The sequence below is a fragment of the Chanodichthys erythropterus genome, chromosome 24 (genome assembly GCF_024489055.1).
Source record: "Chanodichthys erythropterus isolate Z2021 chromosome 24, ASM2448905v1, whole genome shotgun sequence".
In the NCBI taxonomy this organism is placed as follows: Eukaryota; Metazoa; Chordata; class Actinopteri; order Cypriniformes; family Xenocyprididae; genus Chanodichthys; species Chanodichthys erythropterus.
Genome location: NC_090244.1, coordinates 928,772 through 947,957, shown reverse-complemented (window position 1 = coordinate 947,957; position 19,186 = coordinate 928,772). Strand labels below are relative to the sequence as shown.

The following is a 19,186-nucleotide window of genomic DNA, read 5'->3' as shown; positions in this document are numbered from 1 at the left end:
GTATGTGATTAATCGTGATTAATCGTTTGACAGCCCTGTTATAATAATTAGAAATAATTCAAATTTAACCAAAATTGTTCTCAATAATAGTATTATCTCAATTAATATTTTAGAGTGAATCTGTATTGTAAAAAGCCCTATATAAATAAAAATGATAATAAATTTGTTCAATTTTCTTATTTTGATTTTACAACGCAAAATCATTTGTTTTGGTGTTAATTGCAATTTATTACTAGTATTACTATTGTTTTTTTTTTTGTTTTTTTTAATTTAATAATAATATAAATATAAAACAAAATTTCCTCAGCAATATTAATAAATGTGTCCAGGCTACCTAACTTTACTGTAGTATTTAATCAATTAATTTATTTATTTGATTTTTTATGCTTTATTTAAATATTTGTATACAAATTTTATAGAATAAAAAGATACGAGAACAAAACGAAATACGAATCATGTCCGCGCATGCGCAGTGCGGAGGGATGGTTGACGCGTCAGAGGCACTTGACGTCACCGCTGCTCCGCTTCCTTCTTCCGGGATTGAGAGTCTCCAAACATCCTCCGCCGAGAGAAATAATGTCTCATCAAACGGGTATTCAGGGTAAGAGCGAGATATTCTTATGATTTATAAATCTGAATCTGTATGATGATAACGCGCGAGCGGCGATAGACTCACTTAGCGGCGAGATTCATTCAGAAAAATCAATGAAAATGTGTATAAACTGCATCTGTCAACAGTGGTTTCATTCAGATCTCAGCTTTACGAATAAAAACATCTCGATCATTTATTTCTCGTATCAGTGTTTAGAGATGGACAGAGTTGTGCTTCAGTGATCACGAGCGCACGGGCAACGCCTTCAGCGCGCGCGCTCACGCTCCATATGCAGCCCATAATATCACCATACTGTGATATATATGATCAAAACACTGACAGTGGGAACACGTTCAGCCACATAAAAAGTCATAATTATGACAAACAAAGGCGAAATTATGACATACTAAGTCATATTTATCGAAATTATGACATTAAAAGTCATAATTATGACATAAGAAGGCGGAATTATGTAATTTATGGGATTAATAGTCAAAATTGTTACAACAAGTCAAACTTATGACAGAGTAAGTCATGTATATGAGATAAAAAGTAGAAATTATGTCATAAAAAGTTATAATTATGACATACAAAGGCGAAATTATGACATACTAAGTCATATTTATCGAAATTATGACATTACAAAGTCATAATTATGACATAAGAAGGCAGAATTATGTCATTTTTTAGATTAATAGTCGAAATTGTTACAACAAGTCAAAATTAGGACATAGTAAGTCATGTTTATGAGATAAAAAGTCAAAATTATGACATAAAAAGACATGCTGTCATATTTATGGAAATTATCAGAATTATGTCATACTAAGTCTTTAAGATGAATAGTCGAAATTGTGACAAGTCAAAATTATGAAATAGTAAGTCGTGTTTATGAGATGAAAAGTTTAAATTAGGGCTTACTAATAAGTAGGAAATGAAAGTCGAAATGATGACGTAAAAGGTAATAATTATGACAAAATGTCTAAATTATGACAGTAAGTCATTTTTATAAGATTAAAAGTCAAAATTATGACAAATAAACAGACAAAATGATGGCAAGTCAGTTATGAGATTAAGACAAAATTGTGACAAAATCAATTATGAGATAAAACAATTTTTAATTATGGCATAAAAAGTCATAACATGACATAAAAGGCTGAAATTTTGATATGCTAAGTCATATTTAGTGAATATGACATAAGAAGTCATAATTATGACAAAAAGTCAAAATCATGGCATACTAAATCATAATTATGACTAAGATATCATATAAAAATAATCTATAATATTGTATCTCAATCACTCAATCATCATCATCACTATTATTATTATTATATGCAGCGTATATGAAATAACAATCAGTCACATTGTCTGAAATCCTACATGTTAATTTAGATATTGATATAAATTTGAACCAAAATCTTCATATTAACTAATAATGTCAGATTTCTGACTAATAAATATTGTCACTGTGTTTGTTTTCATGCAACATTTTCTTTTATTTCATTGACGGTGTTTCTGCAGTCATCAGAATAATATTAATAAACTGTGTGTGTGTGTGTGTGTGTGTTTCCGAGTGTTTGCGTGTAGTTTACATGTTTGTCCTCTCGTCTTCCAGCGGCTGAAGAGGTCAAGGATGTTTTTGGCAACGCCAGGAACGGACAGTACAGACTCCTGAAGATCGTGATTGAAAATGGTATCTAATAATCATAAACACTTTGTGACTTAAACATTAATTGGGACAAAAGTCAGTGCGCAGTATGAGTTATTGATGTGGTTTCAGAGGAGCTGGTTTTAGGCCTCACCAAAGCGGCGGCTGGCGGCTGGGAGGAAGACTACGACCGCCTTCTACTTCCTGTGCTGGATAAAGAGCTGCCCTGCTACATCCTGTTCCGCCTCGACTCCACCAACAGTCTGGGACACGAGTGGATCTTCATCGCCTGGTCACCTGACCACTCGCCCGTAAGAGATCACCATGATCTTTGGAGATGAATTAAGTTCTTGATGTTTTATCACAGGTTCTTCAGATCAGTGTTTCGGTTCTTTAAAGCAGCAGAACTGGGCAGAGTTTCCCAAAAGCATCGTAAGCCTAAGTTGATCGTAGCTCCATTGGTTTCAATGGAGCTACGATCAACTTAGGCTTACGATGCTTTTGGGAAACGCTACCCTGGAGGACATCAAAAGGTGGTTCAGTCACGACTGAACATTCTTCCTCACATTCTCATGCGTGTTCAGGCACGACGGAGACAATAAACTGATGTCTGAGTGTCGAGCTGATAAACACTGATCTGGAACCTGCTTCTCTTATTTACATGCTGATCCTTCCAGTTTAAATGGAAAGAGTCAAACTGATCTGAAACCAGATGTTGAAACAGACTTCTGCTATTACTTTGTACTATTCTTAGTACTTTTTAACATATTTAATTTTTATTATTATTATTATTATTGTTTTAAGAATTATTTTGAATTCTTATAAACATTGAATATGTATAATTTTATAATTTATGATTAATTAATATTAAATATAAATATTTAAATAAGTGAAATATAAATAAATTAATATTTATAATGAATAATATAATTTTATAATAATAATAATAATGATTCTTAAATAATATTCTTTATATTAATTTGGTTATTAATGATTTATTTATAAATTATTTAATAAGGAATATTTACATTTAATGAAAACATTTACTATTCTAAATACTTGTATTAATAAGAATTTAAACTCATTATTATTATTCATTAAAAATATTACAGTGATTTAGTATAATGGGTTTTATTTTATCATTTATATTGATAATATTAATCGTAAAATAATATTATTAATTATAAATATTCATTTAGTTATTATTAATTATTTATCAGTTATTTAATAATTAACATTATATATTTGTTGATTATAGAACATATTATTATACATATTTTATAAGAATCATAAGTAATTCTTATAATAAAATTAATAATTATACAATAATATAATATTATTAATTATAAATATTAATGTAGTTATTAATTGTTTATTTATCAGTTATTTAATTATATTACCATAATTTAGTAATTTATAATGGATATTATGTTATAATTAATATTTATAATAATAATAATCATAAAATAATATTATTCATTATAAATAATAATTTAGTTATTATTATCAGAAATTTATTAATAATTATTTTATATTTGTTAATTATAAAATATATTATAAATATTTATGTTCATAAGAATTCAAAATAATAATAATTATTATTATTATTACAAAATTATATTATTCATTATGAACATTTATTTAGTATTTATTTCAGTTTTTCAATAATTATTTATTAATCATAACATGGTATTATTATAAATATTCAATAAAATTCATATGAATAAGAATTAAAAATAATAATTATTACATTATTTTTATTATTATTATTATTATTCATTATAAATATCCATTTAGTAGATTTATACTGAATATTATTTTATCACTTATAATAATAATAATTATGAAGTAATATTATTCATTATAAATATTAAAGTTGTTATTAATTATTTATTTATCAGTTATTTAATAGTATCATTATAAAATATTGTATTGTTGACCACAGTGAGATCTGAGCACACTCTTTTTCACAGATTTTTGCTCTCTTAAAGGGGTCTGGGTTAGTGTTTTTAAGTTAAAATGACTATATTTCTCTTCATTACGTAGTAGCCAGTGATAGTCAGTCGCCTTTAATCAGCTATGTTTTAGTTTTACGTCCATCATCCCGTCAGTCTCCAGATGGCAGTGTTTTGGCTCTGATCACAGCTGCGAGTGTGTCGTGCGACTGACAGTGTGTTTGTGCTTGAGTTGGTTTTCATATTAAACTCTGATCACAGTCTGTTTGTTATCGCTTTTTCTAACAGGTGCGGCACAAAATGCTGTACGCTGCCACCAGAGCCACGCTGAAGAAGGAGTTCGGCCTCGGACACATTAAAGATGAGATATTCGGCACTGTAAAGGTTTGTGAAGTTCAGTGCGGACATGAAATGAAGCAGTTGAGACATACACTACCGGTCAAAAGTCTGGGGTCTCTTCTGCTCATCAAACTGCATTTATTTGATCAAAAATACAGTAAAAAAATCTGAAATATTATTAAAATGTAAAACAGCTGTTTTCTATGTGAATATATAGTAAAGTGTAATTTATTCCTGTGATTTAAAGCTGAAATTTCAGCATCATTACTCATCATTACAGTCTTCAGTGTCACATGATTCTTCAGAAATCATTCTAATATGCTGATTTTCTGCTCAAGAAACATTTTAAGAATATAATCTGCTTGTATAAAGTGTGTTTGTCTGTGTGGCAGGATGATGTTTCTCTCAGCGGATACAAGAAACACGTCACGGCTCAGTCGGCCCCTCTGCCACTGACGGCAGCCGAGGAGGAGCTACGACAGATTAAACTTAGTGAGGTACAAACACACACACACACACACACACACACACACAGACACACACCGTTCTCGGCCCAGAATTCTCAGCATGTTGGCTGACCGTAGTGACGTTGCATCTGTTTACATTAGTTAATGAATGGTGAACTGACATGAACAACTTTTTCTGCCAGTTTTGAGCCAAAACCAAAAATAAAGTTTATTTAATAATCAATTAAGTCGAAGTAATTTAATAATTAACACACAAATAAATAAATTACACATAAAGATGTTTTAACATGAACTTTTTAATGATATAATTATGTTTCTGTTGTTAAAATATAAACATTTAAATGCTGGCTATGATAAAAATGACAGATTTGCTCAAACATACATTAAATAATGAAGACAGGTTAAGTAAAAATATAATGCATATGTAATACAGGGAATATATGTAGTCTTTTTGCTAGTAGTTACTGAAATAACTATGGTATTTTGGTGGATACCATGGTAAATATTTGTTAGGGTCTTTTAAAATACATTTTTAAAATGTTGTCCTGTTTTTATAAGTGAGTGACTCTTGTTTATACTGATAATAGAGTTGGTCATGTGATTCTGAGTGGAAATCATCAGTCCTGAACTCACGACTATATAAGGACATGTAGTGAAACACCCTGGCCAGGCCCATTCCTGAAACCAGCCAATCAGCACAGAATACAGTGCAAACAGGAAGAAGAGGTTTCAATTTCCTTAAAAAGCCCACTTGCAGGTTTAAAATAAAAGCTGGCAGCACTGAATAAATGACCTTAAATTACACACAGTAAATGACCACATCTTCGTTTTAACTCGTCTGCAGTGTGTAAAAAAAAAATGGTTTGTGGTACCTTGGAAATAAACACTAGTAAAAATTAAACTAGGAAACAGTGTAGTATATTTTTAGAATTCATAATTTGATCTGATTTTATTTTTTATTTCTATTTATTTATTTCTAATTCATCTAAATTTATTTATATCAATGGCATCTAAATGTTTAATATATATAATTCACAACAGTTCAAAAGAGATGATGCCTGAAAATAAATCAGTGACACGAATCAAAAGATAAAGAAACCATATGAACCTCATCGTCCTGCATGAACTAATCAAATTGAATGCAATGCAATTCGCTTTGTAAAAATGCATAAATGTTATTAATCAGTCGCCACGTGTGTGTGTGTGTGCAGGTCCATACAGATATTCATGTGAACACTACTAAGCAGACTCTTCAGGGTGTGGCGTTCCCTTTGGACGGAGAGGCCGTAACCGCGTTACAACAGTTCAAGGACAAAAAACTCAACTATGTTCAGCTGGTGAGAGATGCACATGTTTATTCATCATTTATACAACAGTAAAGAGAGAGATTTTGTGGTTGATATCTGTCACTTTATCTCCAAAGATCATCAATTTTGAGAAGGAGTTGATCATGTTGTCGAACACGGACGCTACTGAGGTGAAAGATTTACCCAAGAGGATCCCCAAAGATGCGGCGCGGTATCACTTCTTCCGCTTCAAACACTCACACGAGGGCGACTACCTGGAGTCTGCAGGTACTTTCAGTTGCGTTTGATCATTGAGTGTGAAATTAAATAAAGCCCGTTCACACCTCGGATGATAACTATAAGATAAACATGTCGTTCTAAAAATCTTTCTAAATGTAAAAGAATAGCAAAGTTGGAATCATTTTAGAACTATTTTTTTCCAGCTGATGAACGATAAAAACATTGAGAGCCAATCAAAAGCTCAACACAAGCTCGAGCATTTAAAATGACAGACAATAAAACTGCAGCGCCTGCTTATAATAAACAGAACAATATCGTATGTTGATGTAGACGATAATATAGTTATCGTTATGGCTATTGTTACAGTTATTAATCTAGATACCATTTTAGTTAGTTATCTTAAGTTATCTTTATTGTTATCATTAGTTATCAATATAGTTATCATTATCTTTATAGTTATCATGATAGTTATTGATATAGTTATCGTTTTAATTATCTTTATAGTGATCATTATAGGTAGCATTATTGGTATCTTTATAGTCATCGTTTTAGTTATCTTTATAGTTATTATTGTTATCATTATAGTTATAATTGTTATCTTTATAGTTATTATAGTTATAATTTTAGTTATCTTTATAGTGATCATTATACCTATCATTATTGTTATCTTTATAGTCATCGTTTTAGTTATCATTATAGTTATCATTATACTTGTCATTATCATTATTTTTATAGTCATCGTTTTAGTTATCTTTATAGTGATCATTATACTTGTCATTATAGTTATCGTTTTAGTTATCTTTATAGTTATCATTATAGGTAGCATTATTGGTATCTTTATAGTCATCGTTTTAGTTATCTTTATAGTTATTATTGTTATCATTATAGTTATAATTGTTATCTTTATAGTTATTATAGTTATAATTTTAGTTATCTTTATAGTGATCATTATACCTATCATTATTGTTATCTTTATAGTCATCGTTTTAGTTATCATTATAGTTATCATTATACTTGTCATTATCATTATTTTTATAGTCATCGTTTTAGTTATCTTTATAGTGATCATTATACTTGTCATTATAGTTATCGTTTTAGTTATCTTTATAGTTATCATTATAGGTAGCATTATTGGTATCTTTATAGTCATCGTTTTAGTTATCTTTATAGTTATTATTGTTATCATTATAGTTATAATTGTTATCTTTATAGTTATTATAGTTATAATTTTAGTTATCTTTATAGTGATCATTATACCTATCATTATTGTTATCTTTATAGTCATCGTTTTAGTTATCATTATAGTTATCATTATACTTGTCATTATCATTATTTTTATAGTCATCGTTTTAGTTATCTTTATAGTGATCATTATACTTGTCATTATCATTATTTTTATAGTCATCGTTTTAGTTATCATTATAGTGATCATTATACTTGTCATTATCATTATTTTTATAGTTATTGTTTTAGTTATCTTTATAGTGATCATTATATTTATCATTATTGTTATCATTATACTGATCATTATTGTTATCTTTATAGTTATCTTTATAGTTATCATTATTGTTATCTTTATAGTTATCGTTTTAGTTATCTTTATAGTTATCATTGTTATCATTATAGTTATCATTATTATCTCTATAGTTATTATAGTTATAATTTTAGTTATCCTTATAGTTATCATTATACTTGTCATTATCATTATTTTTATAGTTATTGTTTTAGTTATCTTTATAGTTATCATTATACTTATCATTATTGTTATCTTTATAGTCATCGTTTTAGTTATCATTATAGTTATCATTATACTTGTCATTATCATTATTTTTATAGTTATTGTTTTAGTTATCTTTATAGTGATCATTATACCTATAATTATTGTTATCTTTATAGTCATCGTTTTAGTTATCTTTATAGTGATCATTATACTTGTCATTATCATTATTTTTATAGTTATTGTTTTAGTTATCTTTATAGTGATCATTATATTTATCATTATTGTTATCATTATACTGATCATTATTGTTATCTTTATAGTTATCTTTATAGTTATCATTATTGTTATCTTTATAGTTATTATAGTTATAATTGTAGTTATATTTATAGTTATCATGATTGTTATCTTTATAGTTATCGTTTTAGTTATCTTTATAGTTATCATTGTTATCATTATAGTTATCATTATTATCTCTATAGTTATTATAGTTATAATTTTAGTTATCCTTATAGTTATCATTATACTTGTCATTATCATTATTTTTATAGTTATTGTTTTAGTTATCTTTATAGTGATCATTATACTTATCATTATTGATATCTTTATGGTTATTGTTATATTTATTATTATTGTTATCATTATAGTTATCATTATTGTTATCTTTATAGTTATCGTTTTAGTTATCTTTATAGTTATCATTATTGTTATCATTATATTTATCATTATTGTTATCTTTATAGTTATTATAGTTATAATTTTAGTTATATTTATAGTTATTGTTTTAGTTATTTTTATAGTGATCATTATTGTTATCTTTATGGTTATCGTTATATTTATCATTATTGTTAACATTATAGCTATCATTATTGTTATCATTATACTTATCATTATTGTTATCTTTTTAGTTATCGTTTTAGTTATCTTTATAGTTATTATTATTGTTATCATTATAGTTAGCATTATTGTTATATTTATAGTTATAGTTATCATTATACTTATTATCATTATTTTTATAGTTATTGTTTTAGTTATCTTTATAGTGATCATTATACTTATCATTATTGTTATCTTTATAGTTATCGTTTTAGTTATCTTTATAGTTATCATTATACTTATTATCATTATTTTTATAGTTATTGTTTTAGTTATCTTTATAGTGATCATTATACTTATCATTATTGTTATCTTTATAGTTATCATTTTAGTTATCTTTATAGTTATCATTGTTATCATTATAGTTATCATTATTATCTTTATAGTTATTATAGTTATAATTTTAGTTATTTTTATAGTGATAATTATATTTATTATTGTTATCTTTATAGTTATCATTTTAGTTATCATTATTGTTATCTTTATGGTTATCGTTATATTTATCATTATTGTTATCATTATAATTATCATTATTGTTATCTTTATAGTTATTGTTTTAGTTATCTTTATAGTTATCATTGTTATCATTATAGTTATCATTATTATCTTTATAGTTATTATAGTTATAATTTTAGTTATCTTTATAGTGATCATTATACATATCATTATTGTTATCTTTATAGTTATCGTTTTAGTTATCATTATTGTTATCTTTATAGTTATTATTATCTTTATAGTTATCTTTATGGTTATCATTATAGTTATCATTATTGTTATCATTATTGTTATCTTTATAGTTATCGTTTTAGTTATCTTTATATTTATCATTATAGTTATTAAGTTATCTTTATAGTTATCATTATCTTTATGGTTATAATTATAGTTATTGATATAGTTATCGTTTTAATTATCTTTATAGTAATTATTATACTTATCATTGTTATCTTTATAGTTATCGTTATATTTATCATTATAGTTATTAAGTTCTCTTTATAGTTATCATTATCTTTATGGTTATCATTATAGTTATTGATATAGTTATCGTTTTAATTATCTTTATAGTAATTATTATACTTATCTTTATAGTTATCATTATAGTTATCTTTATGGTTGTCATTATAGTTGTCATTATTGTTATCTTTATAGTTATTGTTATAGTTATCATTATTTTTTTAGTTATCTTCATAATTATCATTATATTAGTTGTTTTAGTTATCTTTATAGTTATTGTTATAGTTATCATTCTTTCGGCTTTCTAGAGCCACTTTCTGCTGTCTTTGAACCAATACTGAAAATAAAGTTTATTTAATAATCAATTAATGAAATGTATTGAATCAACAGTCTAATAAAAATATAAACAATTAAAAAGTTGTAAAACAGCTCTGTATAATTTAAATTAAAAATGTTTTTACACAAATTCTTTGTTGAATTATAAACATTTAAATGGTGGCTGTAATGTAAACTTGTTTTCATGACAAATTTACTCAAATAATGAAGATAGGTAAAGTAAAAAATATAATGCATATTTAATATAGGGAATATATTTTGCTCTATATACAGTAGTGGCCAAAAGTGAAGTTCAGATGAGAGATTTGTTTTTAATGACCCTGCAAGTTTAAATCATCAAAATAAAAGGAAAATATTTAATATTTTAAATATGAAGGAAAAACAAAACACTAAATTTTATTTCTGACAAAATTATTTCACAAAAAAAAAAGCAAACTACAGGTTTTATATTATTATGCAAAAAAGTACACATAATCAGTTATTAATACTTTCATTTGGCATGTATCATAGCGTCATCACAAATAAAACAATCGACTCTGACCACAACTATTCAATATGATTTTAATATGATTTTCATCTTTAATGCATTTTTTATAATATTTGAATAAAGTCAGTTTTCCGTGGCCGGACGTCTGTTTTGGCCACTGCTGTAGACTCCTGTTTGACCATCAGTGAAATGACATGATTTCCTTCTTCTGCTCTGCTTTGTGTCAGTGTTCATTTACTCCATGCCGGGATACAGCTGTGGGATCCGTGAGCGGATGCTTTACTCCAGCTGTAAGAATCCGCTGCTGGAGATGGTGGAGAACAAACTCCAGATGGAGGTGGAGAAGAAGGTCAGTTTGGATTTACTCCTTCCGTTCAGGACATGAATAGAGGAATAGACTGGGTTCAATATGTTCAGCTCTACAAACAGTAGATCATTTTTCATTTGTCTGCAGTGTGAAAAAACAAGAGCAAAAATAGTTTACAGCAGTTCTGTAGTTCTTTGGAAATATACACTATTCAAAATTAAAATAGAAACAAATATGATTTTTTTTTATTATTATTTTATTTATATAATTTTATCTTATTTTATTTATTTATTTATAATTATATACAAACTCCATCATAGTGTTTCATTTAAAAACAAAAGCAATAATTGTTTACAGCAGATCTGTGGTACACTATAATAATATACATTATAAAAAAATAAATAATTAAAAAAAAGGTATCATTTTATTTATTAAATTATTTATTATTTACAATTCTAAACAAACATTCATATAAATGTTTCATTTATTTATTTTGGTTTATATGGTTTATTTCTGCTAGTTTTGATTTGGCTTGTTCTGTTCGGGATGTAAATATTCTAGGTCCAATAAGTTTGTTTATGTTAGTTAATAAAAAAACAACTGTACATTGTTAGTTCATTCAGTTTAGCTTCATTAAATAATATTAACAGATACAACTTTTGACTTCTTTAATGTTTTTTTTTTTTTTTTTGATATTTAAAATTATTGTTAGTTCATGTAAAGTGTCACCAAAATTTATTATTATATTTATTAGATATAAAAATAGTTAAAATAAACATCAAATCAATCAAACAATCAAATTTTATTTGATTTTACTACTTAATTCTTTTTACTACTTTTAGTTCTCATGTTTATTAGGAATAAAACATTTCTAATAAATGATTTTTTTTAAAAATATCTTAAAATAATTAAAACTTTTTATTCCTAAATTATCTTATTATCTATTATTTTTAATATTTTATTTTACTTATTTCATTTTACATTTTAATTCTTAGTATATCTATTATGAATAAAAAGTTTGTTTTTATTATTTTAAATGATTATTTCTCTATTTGTATTTCTTATTTCATATTTGATTTTACTTTATTTTTACTCCAATCTTTACTTTTTTATTATTTCTAAGGCTAAACCAAGTTTATCTTAATGTTTAACGTATTTCCGGACACAAAGCTTAGTGTGTTTTTCCCCGCAGTTGGAGATCGATAACGGCGATGAGCTGACGGCTGATTTCCTGTACGACGAGGTTCATCCCAAGCAGCATGCACACAAGCAGGCCTTCGCCAAACCGCGTGGGCCGCCCGGCCGGAGGGGTGACCGCAGGATCACACGAGGACGCGGAGACGGCGAGGACGCCGACGATTAACCCAACATCAGCAGAAACCCAAGAGGCCACATCTGTAGGACACAAAGCTGTCGAGCGTTTACTTTCCATGATTTCCTGCAGAAAGCGATGCGGTGAACTATGCACGAAAACACAAATGCCTCTGTGGGCCGTTTTTGAGGTGTGCTTCGATTTAAGAGCGAGTTTCATATTAAAACGAACAAATAGAATTATTTTAACATGATAAATGAAATTCAGAAAGGCTTTTGTGATTTTAAACTGTGCCAAACTCACAACTGCAGTTACTGCTGAAGCATGAAACGAAAAGACGTCCCCGTTCCTGAACATTCGCCATTCCTTTAATTGAGTCTTACTTCGTTACATTGTTTTATTTTTCTATTTTTCATATGTTAATCATAGTTCACATCTGATGAATCGAACACTGGTTCCCACATGTCCTTTTTTTACACCATTTTTTGATATGATTGTGTTTTGGATGCTCATTTTTCTATGCAAATGCTGTTTAGTTTGAACATGTTTTTGTATTTTGTATTTCCCAAACATCTCCATTCCATTACGATGAAGCTACATCAGGACACACGGCCAATTATTACGTTCACAGTATCTAAAAAGGGAAGACGGGAGTGAATTTACTGCTAGGTCAAGGGGTCAAAACTAACACAGGTCATGTTGAGTATCTACTGTCATTTGGCAAACCACTGTTTAACGTCCGTACTGTGACGCAGCCGCTCTTACGTTTCACATGTAGCCTGTCTGTGTTCAGACGCCTGAAATACTTGTTTTTTAGAAAAAAAATAAAGTATTTAAATCATTGAATGGACTGTCCTTTATTACACAGGAGTGATTCACATGGACACTCATGTTAAATGACCGTTTTGTGACTAAATTTCAATACAGGATTGAACTATAAATATTGATGTACCCTGAATGGCTCATCCGGAGCTCTGGGAATGTTTGTGATGAAGATCTTCCAGCTCAGAGAGAACCTGACAATTAAGAAAATAATAATAATACTAAATTACATATCTAAACATATTATACATTTACATAAGCATCAAAGTTTAACAGCTAAAATGTCAAATTTCAACATTTTAATACACTTTATGGTTAAATATTTTTAAAAAACAGGAACACTTTACAATAAGGTCTCATTAGTTAATACACATTTTTAGCATTTCATTTAGAATAAAACCATAAAAATACACATTGTAATCACTAATTCTCTTATTAATCTGATGCAAATGTCTGGCAAGTGATTGAATTGTCCATGAAAACACATTAACACACACACACACACACCTGTGTGATTGGGGGTCTTTTGTTTTTCTTCTCACAGAGACACTGAGACGCCAGGTCATACATCCTCTCCACCTCCTCCATCTGCCATCCCTCCATCTTACTATCAATGAACTCCTCCAGAGAGACCTCGTCATCATCGATCTCATCCTTCATCTCCATCTGAAACACACACAGATGACTGAGACGGACACACAGACGTGGAGAGTTTGAGAAGATCTGACTAAACGTTCACACACCAGTAGTTTGGGATCACGGCTTTCATCCACCGGAGGAAGACCAGACAAAATCTCCAGCAACACCTGCACAATAAACACAAAATATGATTTCTGGTGTTTTTTATTGCTGCACATCATTATTGAACCACAACCATCCAATCAATTGCCCACAGAACAAATCAAGCCCCGCCCTACATTTGTTCTTGTTTGAGAAGCGTTTCACTCTACATACGACACGACAATAGAGAAGGAAAGAGGTATCGCTGACTGTAATGATGAACGTACCACACCGAAGCTGAAGATGTCTGATTTAGGAGTGATCTCTCCTCTCAGGGCCTCCTGCGCCATGTATGCCGTAGTTCCCACAATCCTCCCCGTCATGACTGTCGAGCACGACTGTTTGGATGAAGCTCGTGTCAAACCGAAGTCGGAGATCTTCGCAACAAAGCCTTCGTCCAACAAGATGTTCCCGCTGCGGAACGGATGAAATAACGTGGATGATTGTTTTATAAATTTGTGAGTTACTCTAGAATCAAACCCCACAAACATTATTGAACATGATGAGGTCAAATACACTTAGTGTTTGTGAAAGAGTCTCTTCTGCTCATCAAAGCTGTGTTTTTTTGATCAAAGTTCGTAAATGTTTCTTGAGCATCAAATCATCATATTAGAATGATTTCTGAAGGATCATGTGACACTGAAGACTGGAGTAATGATGCTGAAAATTCAGCTTTGATCACAGGAATAAATTACACTTTACTATATATTCACATAGAAAACAGCCACTTGACATTGTAATAATATTTCAGAATTTTTACTGTATTTTTGATCAATGCTTGGTGAGCAGATGAGGCTCTTTCAAAAACATCTTACATATATTGAATTTTACCCAGACATCAAAATCAAACTCAACTGCAACCTTTATTTTAAAACAATTTTGAAATGAAATGTTTCTGACAACTCACTAAAAATACTTTACTTTATGGAACATGTTTGTGTCTAAAACTGAAACCAGGTCACATCAAAACGTTTCCGGAGCAGTTGTTTGAAGTTACAAACGTAGAAAACCAAAACCAAACCACTTGTAAAATGTGTGACACTCGCCTCTTGACGTCTCGATGGATGTGGTTGTTCTGGTGCAGGTATTGCAGACCTCGAGCGGTTCCTGCGCTGATCGAACATCTGCTCGGCCACGAGAGAGGAGAACTGCCATCCGAACACGCCAGCCGGTCCAGCAGAGATCCATTGGGCATGAACGCGTACACCAAACACAGATGCTGCCCGTCGCTGGAAAAACCCACCATCTTCACCAGATTCTCATGCTTCAGACTGTGTGAAGACGTTCTTATAAATCTCCTATATATATATATACATATATATAACGTTTGGCTATTTATAAATCGATTTCATATATAATCTATATATAGTAAAATTATATAGAAAACCTTCATATACCCAATCCATAGTTATTTTTATAAAGTAATTATAAAATGCATGTCATGTAATTATCTTTAAATATATTTGTACTATATTTGTACCTCCTGAGAGTTTGAATCTCTTGGTTAAACTGAGTTTTGAGGTCTTCAGGTGATCCGTCGTCCATCTACAACAACACAAACATGACCATTATGTGCTGACAGACACTTTTTAAGTTTGTTTAGATCTTATTTACTGTCTGCTCTCATTCAAATGCAGAAGTAAAATGGTTTGCAAACATGTTTATTTCATGACTGAGCTCAAACTCACAGGATTGAGCTTTTTCACAGCTACATATGTGTCTCCCATCCGGCCTCTGAACACAACGCCGAACCCACCGGCGCCCAGTCGACAGCCTCCGTCTGACACGGGCCGATCGTCCCAGTCCCCCGTGATGGCCGTCAGCTCGCGGTGAGAGAACGTGTGGAAACCTGGGTAAGAGAGGTTTTAGGGGCTGATGGGTAACGGATGACTGAATTGATGAAGTGGACGGTTATATAAAGACCTTCAGAGCTGCTCCATGTGTTTTCCTCCGGTCCGGTGCTGCTGTCCGGCTCCATCACACGCGTCTCCTGCTGAACGGGTTTAGTGACCTCGGGACGGACGCATCCCTGCATGCAGGCCGCAGACGGACGAAGCTCTTCTTCACGCCGCGGTGCGCAGACAGACACCCCGGATGAGCCTGATTTCAAGAGTGATTATTAGAACGCTTGAAATGCTAGTGTTGATGGAGTGCGTTTTAAAACATAAACACAGTTTTCAAACATATCCGGATCAATGTAGACAGTGAGATTGGCCGGTGAGAATACCTGCTTTAGTGCGGCAGATCTCGTCGTCTGGCAGCAGGACACTGACGGCGGCGAACAGCTGGTGTCGGATCAGAATCTCCACCAGATCTCCAACAGTACAGTTTGTGGTTCCCCAGTCGAACAGCATCTCCATCGTGGGACTCTTTCCCTGGAGAACCGCTGCTTCAAACCTCCTGAAATCAGACGCCACCCATAGCAACCATACTGAACATCTTAGCAACCGTCCGAAACACTCCAGTACTGTAGTGGTGAGTGTTAAAGAGGCAAACATCACCAGTAAATGAAATTACGCTGAAATAAAATATTATGGCCTGTTTTCACAGACAGAGTTTAGATTAAGCGAGGATTAGGTTTTAGTTCAAATTAGGACATTTAAGTAGCTTTTATAAACTTAGAACAAACCATTACTGATGTGAATCTTGAGACAAAACAATGGCACTGACATATTTCAAGATATTATTTCAGTTAAAACAGTTTAAATGTGCATTTTAGTCTGGGATTAGTTTAAGTCTTGTCTGTGAAACCGAGGGTATAAAATATAAACATTAGATGAAAAACTTAAAACTATGATTTTTTTTTTTTTTTTAACATTAGAGATGTTGCATTGGGGAAATAACTAGTTGAAGTTGAAGTAGTAAAATTATTAAAAGTAAAACTGACATAAAAATAGAACATAAAAAATGACAAAAACATAAAAGAATGTCTAATTGAAACTTAAAACTGAAAATATAAAAATAAAATCTACTTCAAAATATTAATAAATACACTTTTATTTCATTTAAGATTTTGATACATTATGTTTAACATTTTTTTACACATATCGCTTTGAAAGTCTGATTGTGTGGAAACTGAATGTGATTGTGAACATCCAGAGATGCTCTTTAAATCTGCGGATGATGATGCTGATGTACCTGATGTGCAGCTGTGTGTATCTGGGCTCTCCGGAGGGTTTGCTGATGTCCATCATGACGCTCCTCCAGGTGTCCTGCGGGTCCAGCAGGTCAGATAAAGCTCTCAGTGTGGAAAACCGGAGCTTCCGAACCGGGGTGTCCCGCGTGACGTCACACATGCCGGTCCGAATCCGAGTTTATTCTTCATAAACACGCTCAGATCTCCTGAAAGTTTCACACACATTCAGAGCTTTTTTTCGTGTGTCTTCCGAGATTGAGTAACTTCCGTGATCTGTTGTCATTTCCCCTCCCTTTAACGTCCGCTTTAACCTGAAACTAAACGAGAAATGCGAGCTATAAACAGGGATTTCCACTCATCACCTGATATCAAAGTCAGTTTTATACATATAAAAGCGAGTTTTTACCTCAGATATAAATGGACTATTACACAAACATGTTATTCCTGCAGGGGACGCTGAAGAAATAAAAAAAAGTTCTGTTCTGTAGAAAAAAACACACAGTTCTTCATGAGAACATTTCACGGAAGTGAAAGGAAGATCAGTGCTTTTGATGATCAAGGCGTCATTTCAGAGGAGGAGACAGAAGCATATGCAAATACTGTCATTATTCAAGGTAAGTTAGTGAATTTAAGTTACTGACCAACATTGAATTGAATTTTCAGCGTCTGAAACGAGGAGTCTTTACAGTGACAGCTTCTAGATCACATCATGTTTAAAGGGGCTCTATGTAAGATTTTTACTTTAATAAAGCATAAAAATACCCCAATATGTTTGCAGATATTTAAGAAACATGCTAAGTTCACCTACTTGTTACTCGGAATGTCTGTTTTTGTTTTGGTCTGTGCAAAACGGTGTGCTGCAGTTTATCCAATAGTATTTCGACATCACAGGTTGCCAGTTGGCGAAAAACACTGCGTATAGCAACCATGGAAACCAACAATGCTCCTTCGCTAAGCCCCGCCCTCCTTAGTTACTGTTGCTACGCCTGTCAAGCTTTCGAGCCCGGCAAGTCATTTACAGTGTGTATGCACCGGTGTCAGACATTTTCAAGGAGATAATTAGTCATTTTTGGGGAACAGGTGAAATATCTGACAGAGCAAGACAAAAGGGACTGCAGTATGCATTCGAGGGATATATCCACGACATAATATGCAACCGATTAGAAAATAATTTGATCAAAATTGAAGCTAAAGCTCCGAGCGCGAGCAGCAGCCGCCTCATATGCTGACCATTCAAATGGGAAACACACAGTTTATTGAGGAAAAGCTTTGTTCATCCACAGCAGGTTAAGTGAAATTTGTGAAAATAACCTAATAATTATAAATCAAACAGCTTATCCATAAGTCTTGTGGAATAAACACAAGATGTTAGCCTGACCACTTTGCAATGATAACATTCTCCCGCTTATAATTTTAGCACGCCAGGCTAACGTTACTCCGTCTTGCCTTTAATCATATTATTTCACATTAAAATACATTATATGCATTATGAACAAAGAACCGTCATTATTTCCAAGCAAAGATGTGCTGAGTTAGCTAGCTAGCTAACCTACCCGGACTTACTGCATAACGTTACATCAATATTACATCATTGTCGTCATGATAAATAACACACAATTACTGTACTTGCATTATTGTTAAGGGTAGGTTTAGGGTTGGGGAAAGTGTAGATGTTAATAAAGCCATAAACCACCTTAATATCACGCTGGAAGCACAATCTGATAGGTAACGTTAGCATTTTTCAGATTTTGCTAACGTTACCCACTGTTTCAATGGGAGGTAGTAAAATCTGACAGGGTAGCACAAATTGTCAGAACACCGGCACTTCTCCCCTTGGGTTTTAGGTTTCGAGAATGGAAAAAAATTCCACCACCCCGTATAAACTCGGGTATCAGATTAACACAATCCATAAGCACAACGCTTCGGCATGTTCCC

General features: G+C 31.1%; 3 protein-coding genes across 3 annotated transcripts in view; 2 read left to right on the top strand and 1 right to left on the bottom strand.

Moving 5' to 3' along the window:
- Positions 1-491: 491 nt before the first annotated feature.
- On the top strand, positions 492-13,423 carry twf1a (twinfilin actin-binding protein 1a). The gene is made up of 9 exons (XM_067380432.1): positions 492-601; positions 2,208-2,285; positions 2,373-2,551; positions 4,484-4,579; positions 4,927-5,031; positions 6,213-6,338; positions 6,425-6,575; positions 11,122-11,243; positions 12,394-13,423. Exons 1-9 carry the CDS (start codon positions 577-579, stop codon positions 12,562-12,564), a joined length of 1,053 nt encoding a protein of 350 aa, XP_067236533.1. The 5' UTR covers positions 492-576; the 3' UTR covers positions 12,565-13,423.
- On the bottom strand, positions 11,203-18,188 carry irak4 (interleukin-1 receptor-associated kinase 4). Its single transcript, XM_067380431.1, has 12 exons — positions 18,060-18,188; positions 17,254-17,457; positions 16,343-16,515; positions 16,039-16,215; positions 15,804-15,964; positions 15,596-15,660; positions 15,162-15,386; positions 14,343-14,529; positions 14,079-14,141; positions 13,843-14,001; positions 13,466-13,529; positions 11,203-11,342 (listed from the first exon to the last, which is right to left on the bottom strand). The coding sequence occupies exons 2-11, from the start codon at positions 17,409-17,411 to the stop codon at positions 13,476-13,478; spliced, it is 1,422 nt and encodes a 473-aa protein (XP_067236532.1). The 5' UTR covers positions 17,412-17,457; positions 18,060-18,188; the 3' UTR covers positions 11,203-11,342; positions 13,466-13,475.
- The window catches only part of LOC137015447 (NACHT, LRR and PYD domains-containing protein 12-like), a 53,377-nt gene continuing 51,751 nt past the window's right edge, over positions 17,561-19,186 (top strand). The window contains exon 1 of the mRNA XM_067380423.1: positions 17,561-17,865. The gene's annotated coding sequence lies outside the window, so the exon portion shown is untranslated. The remainder of the gene's footprint in view (positions 17,866-19,186) is intronic.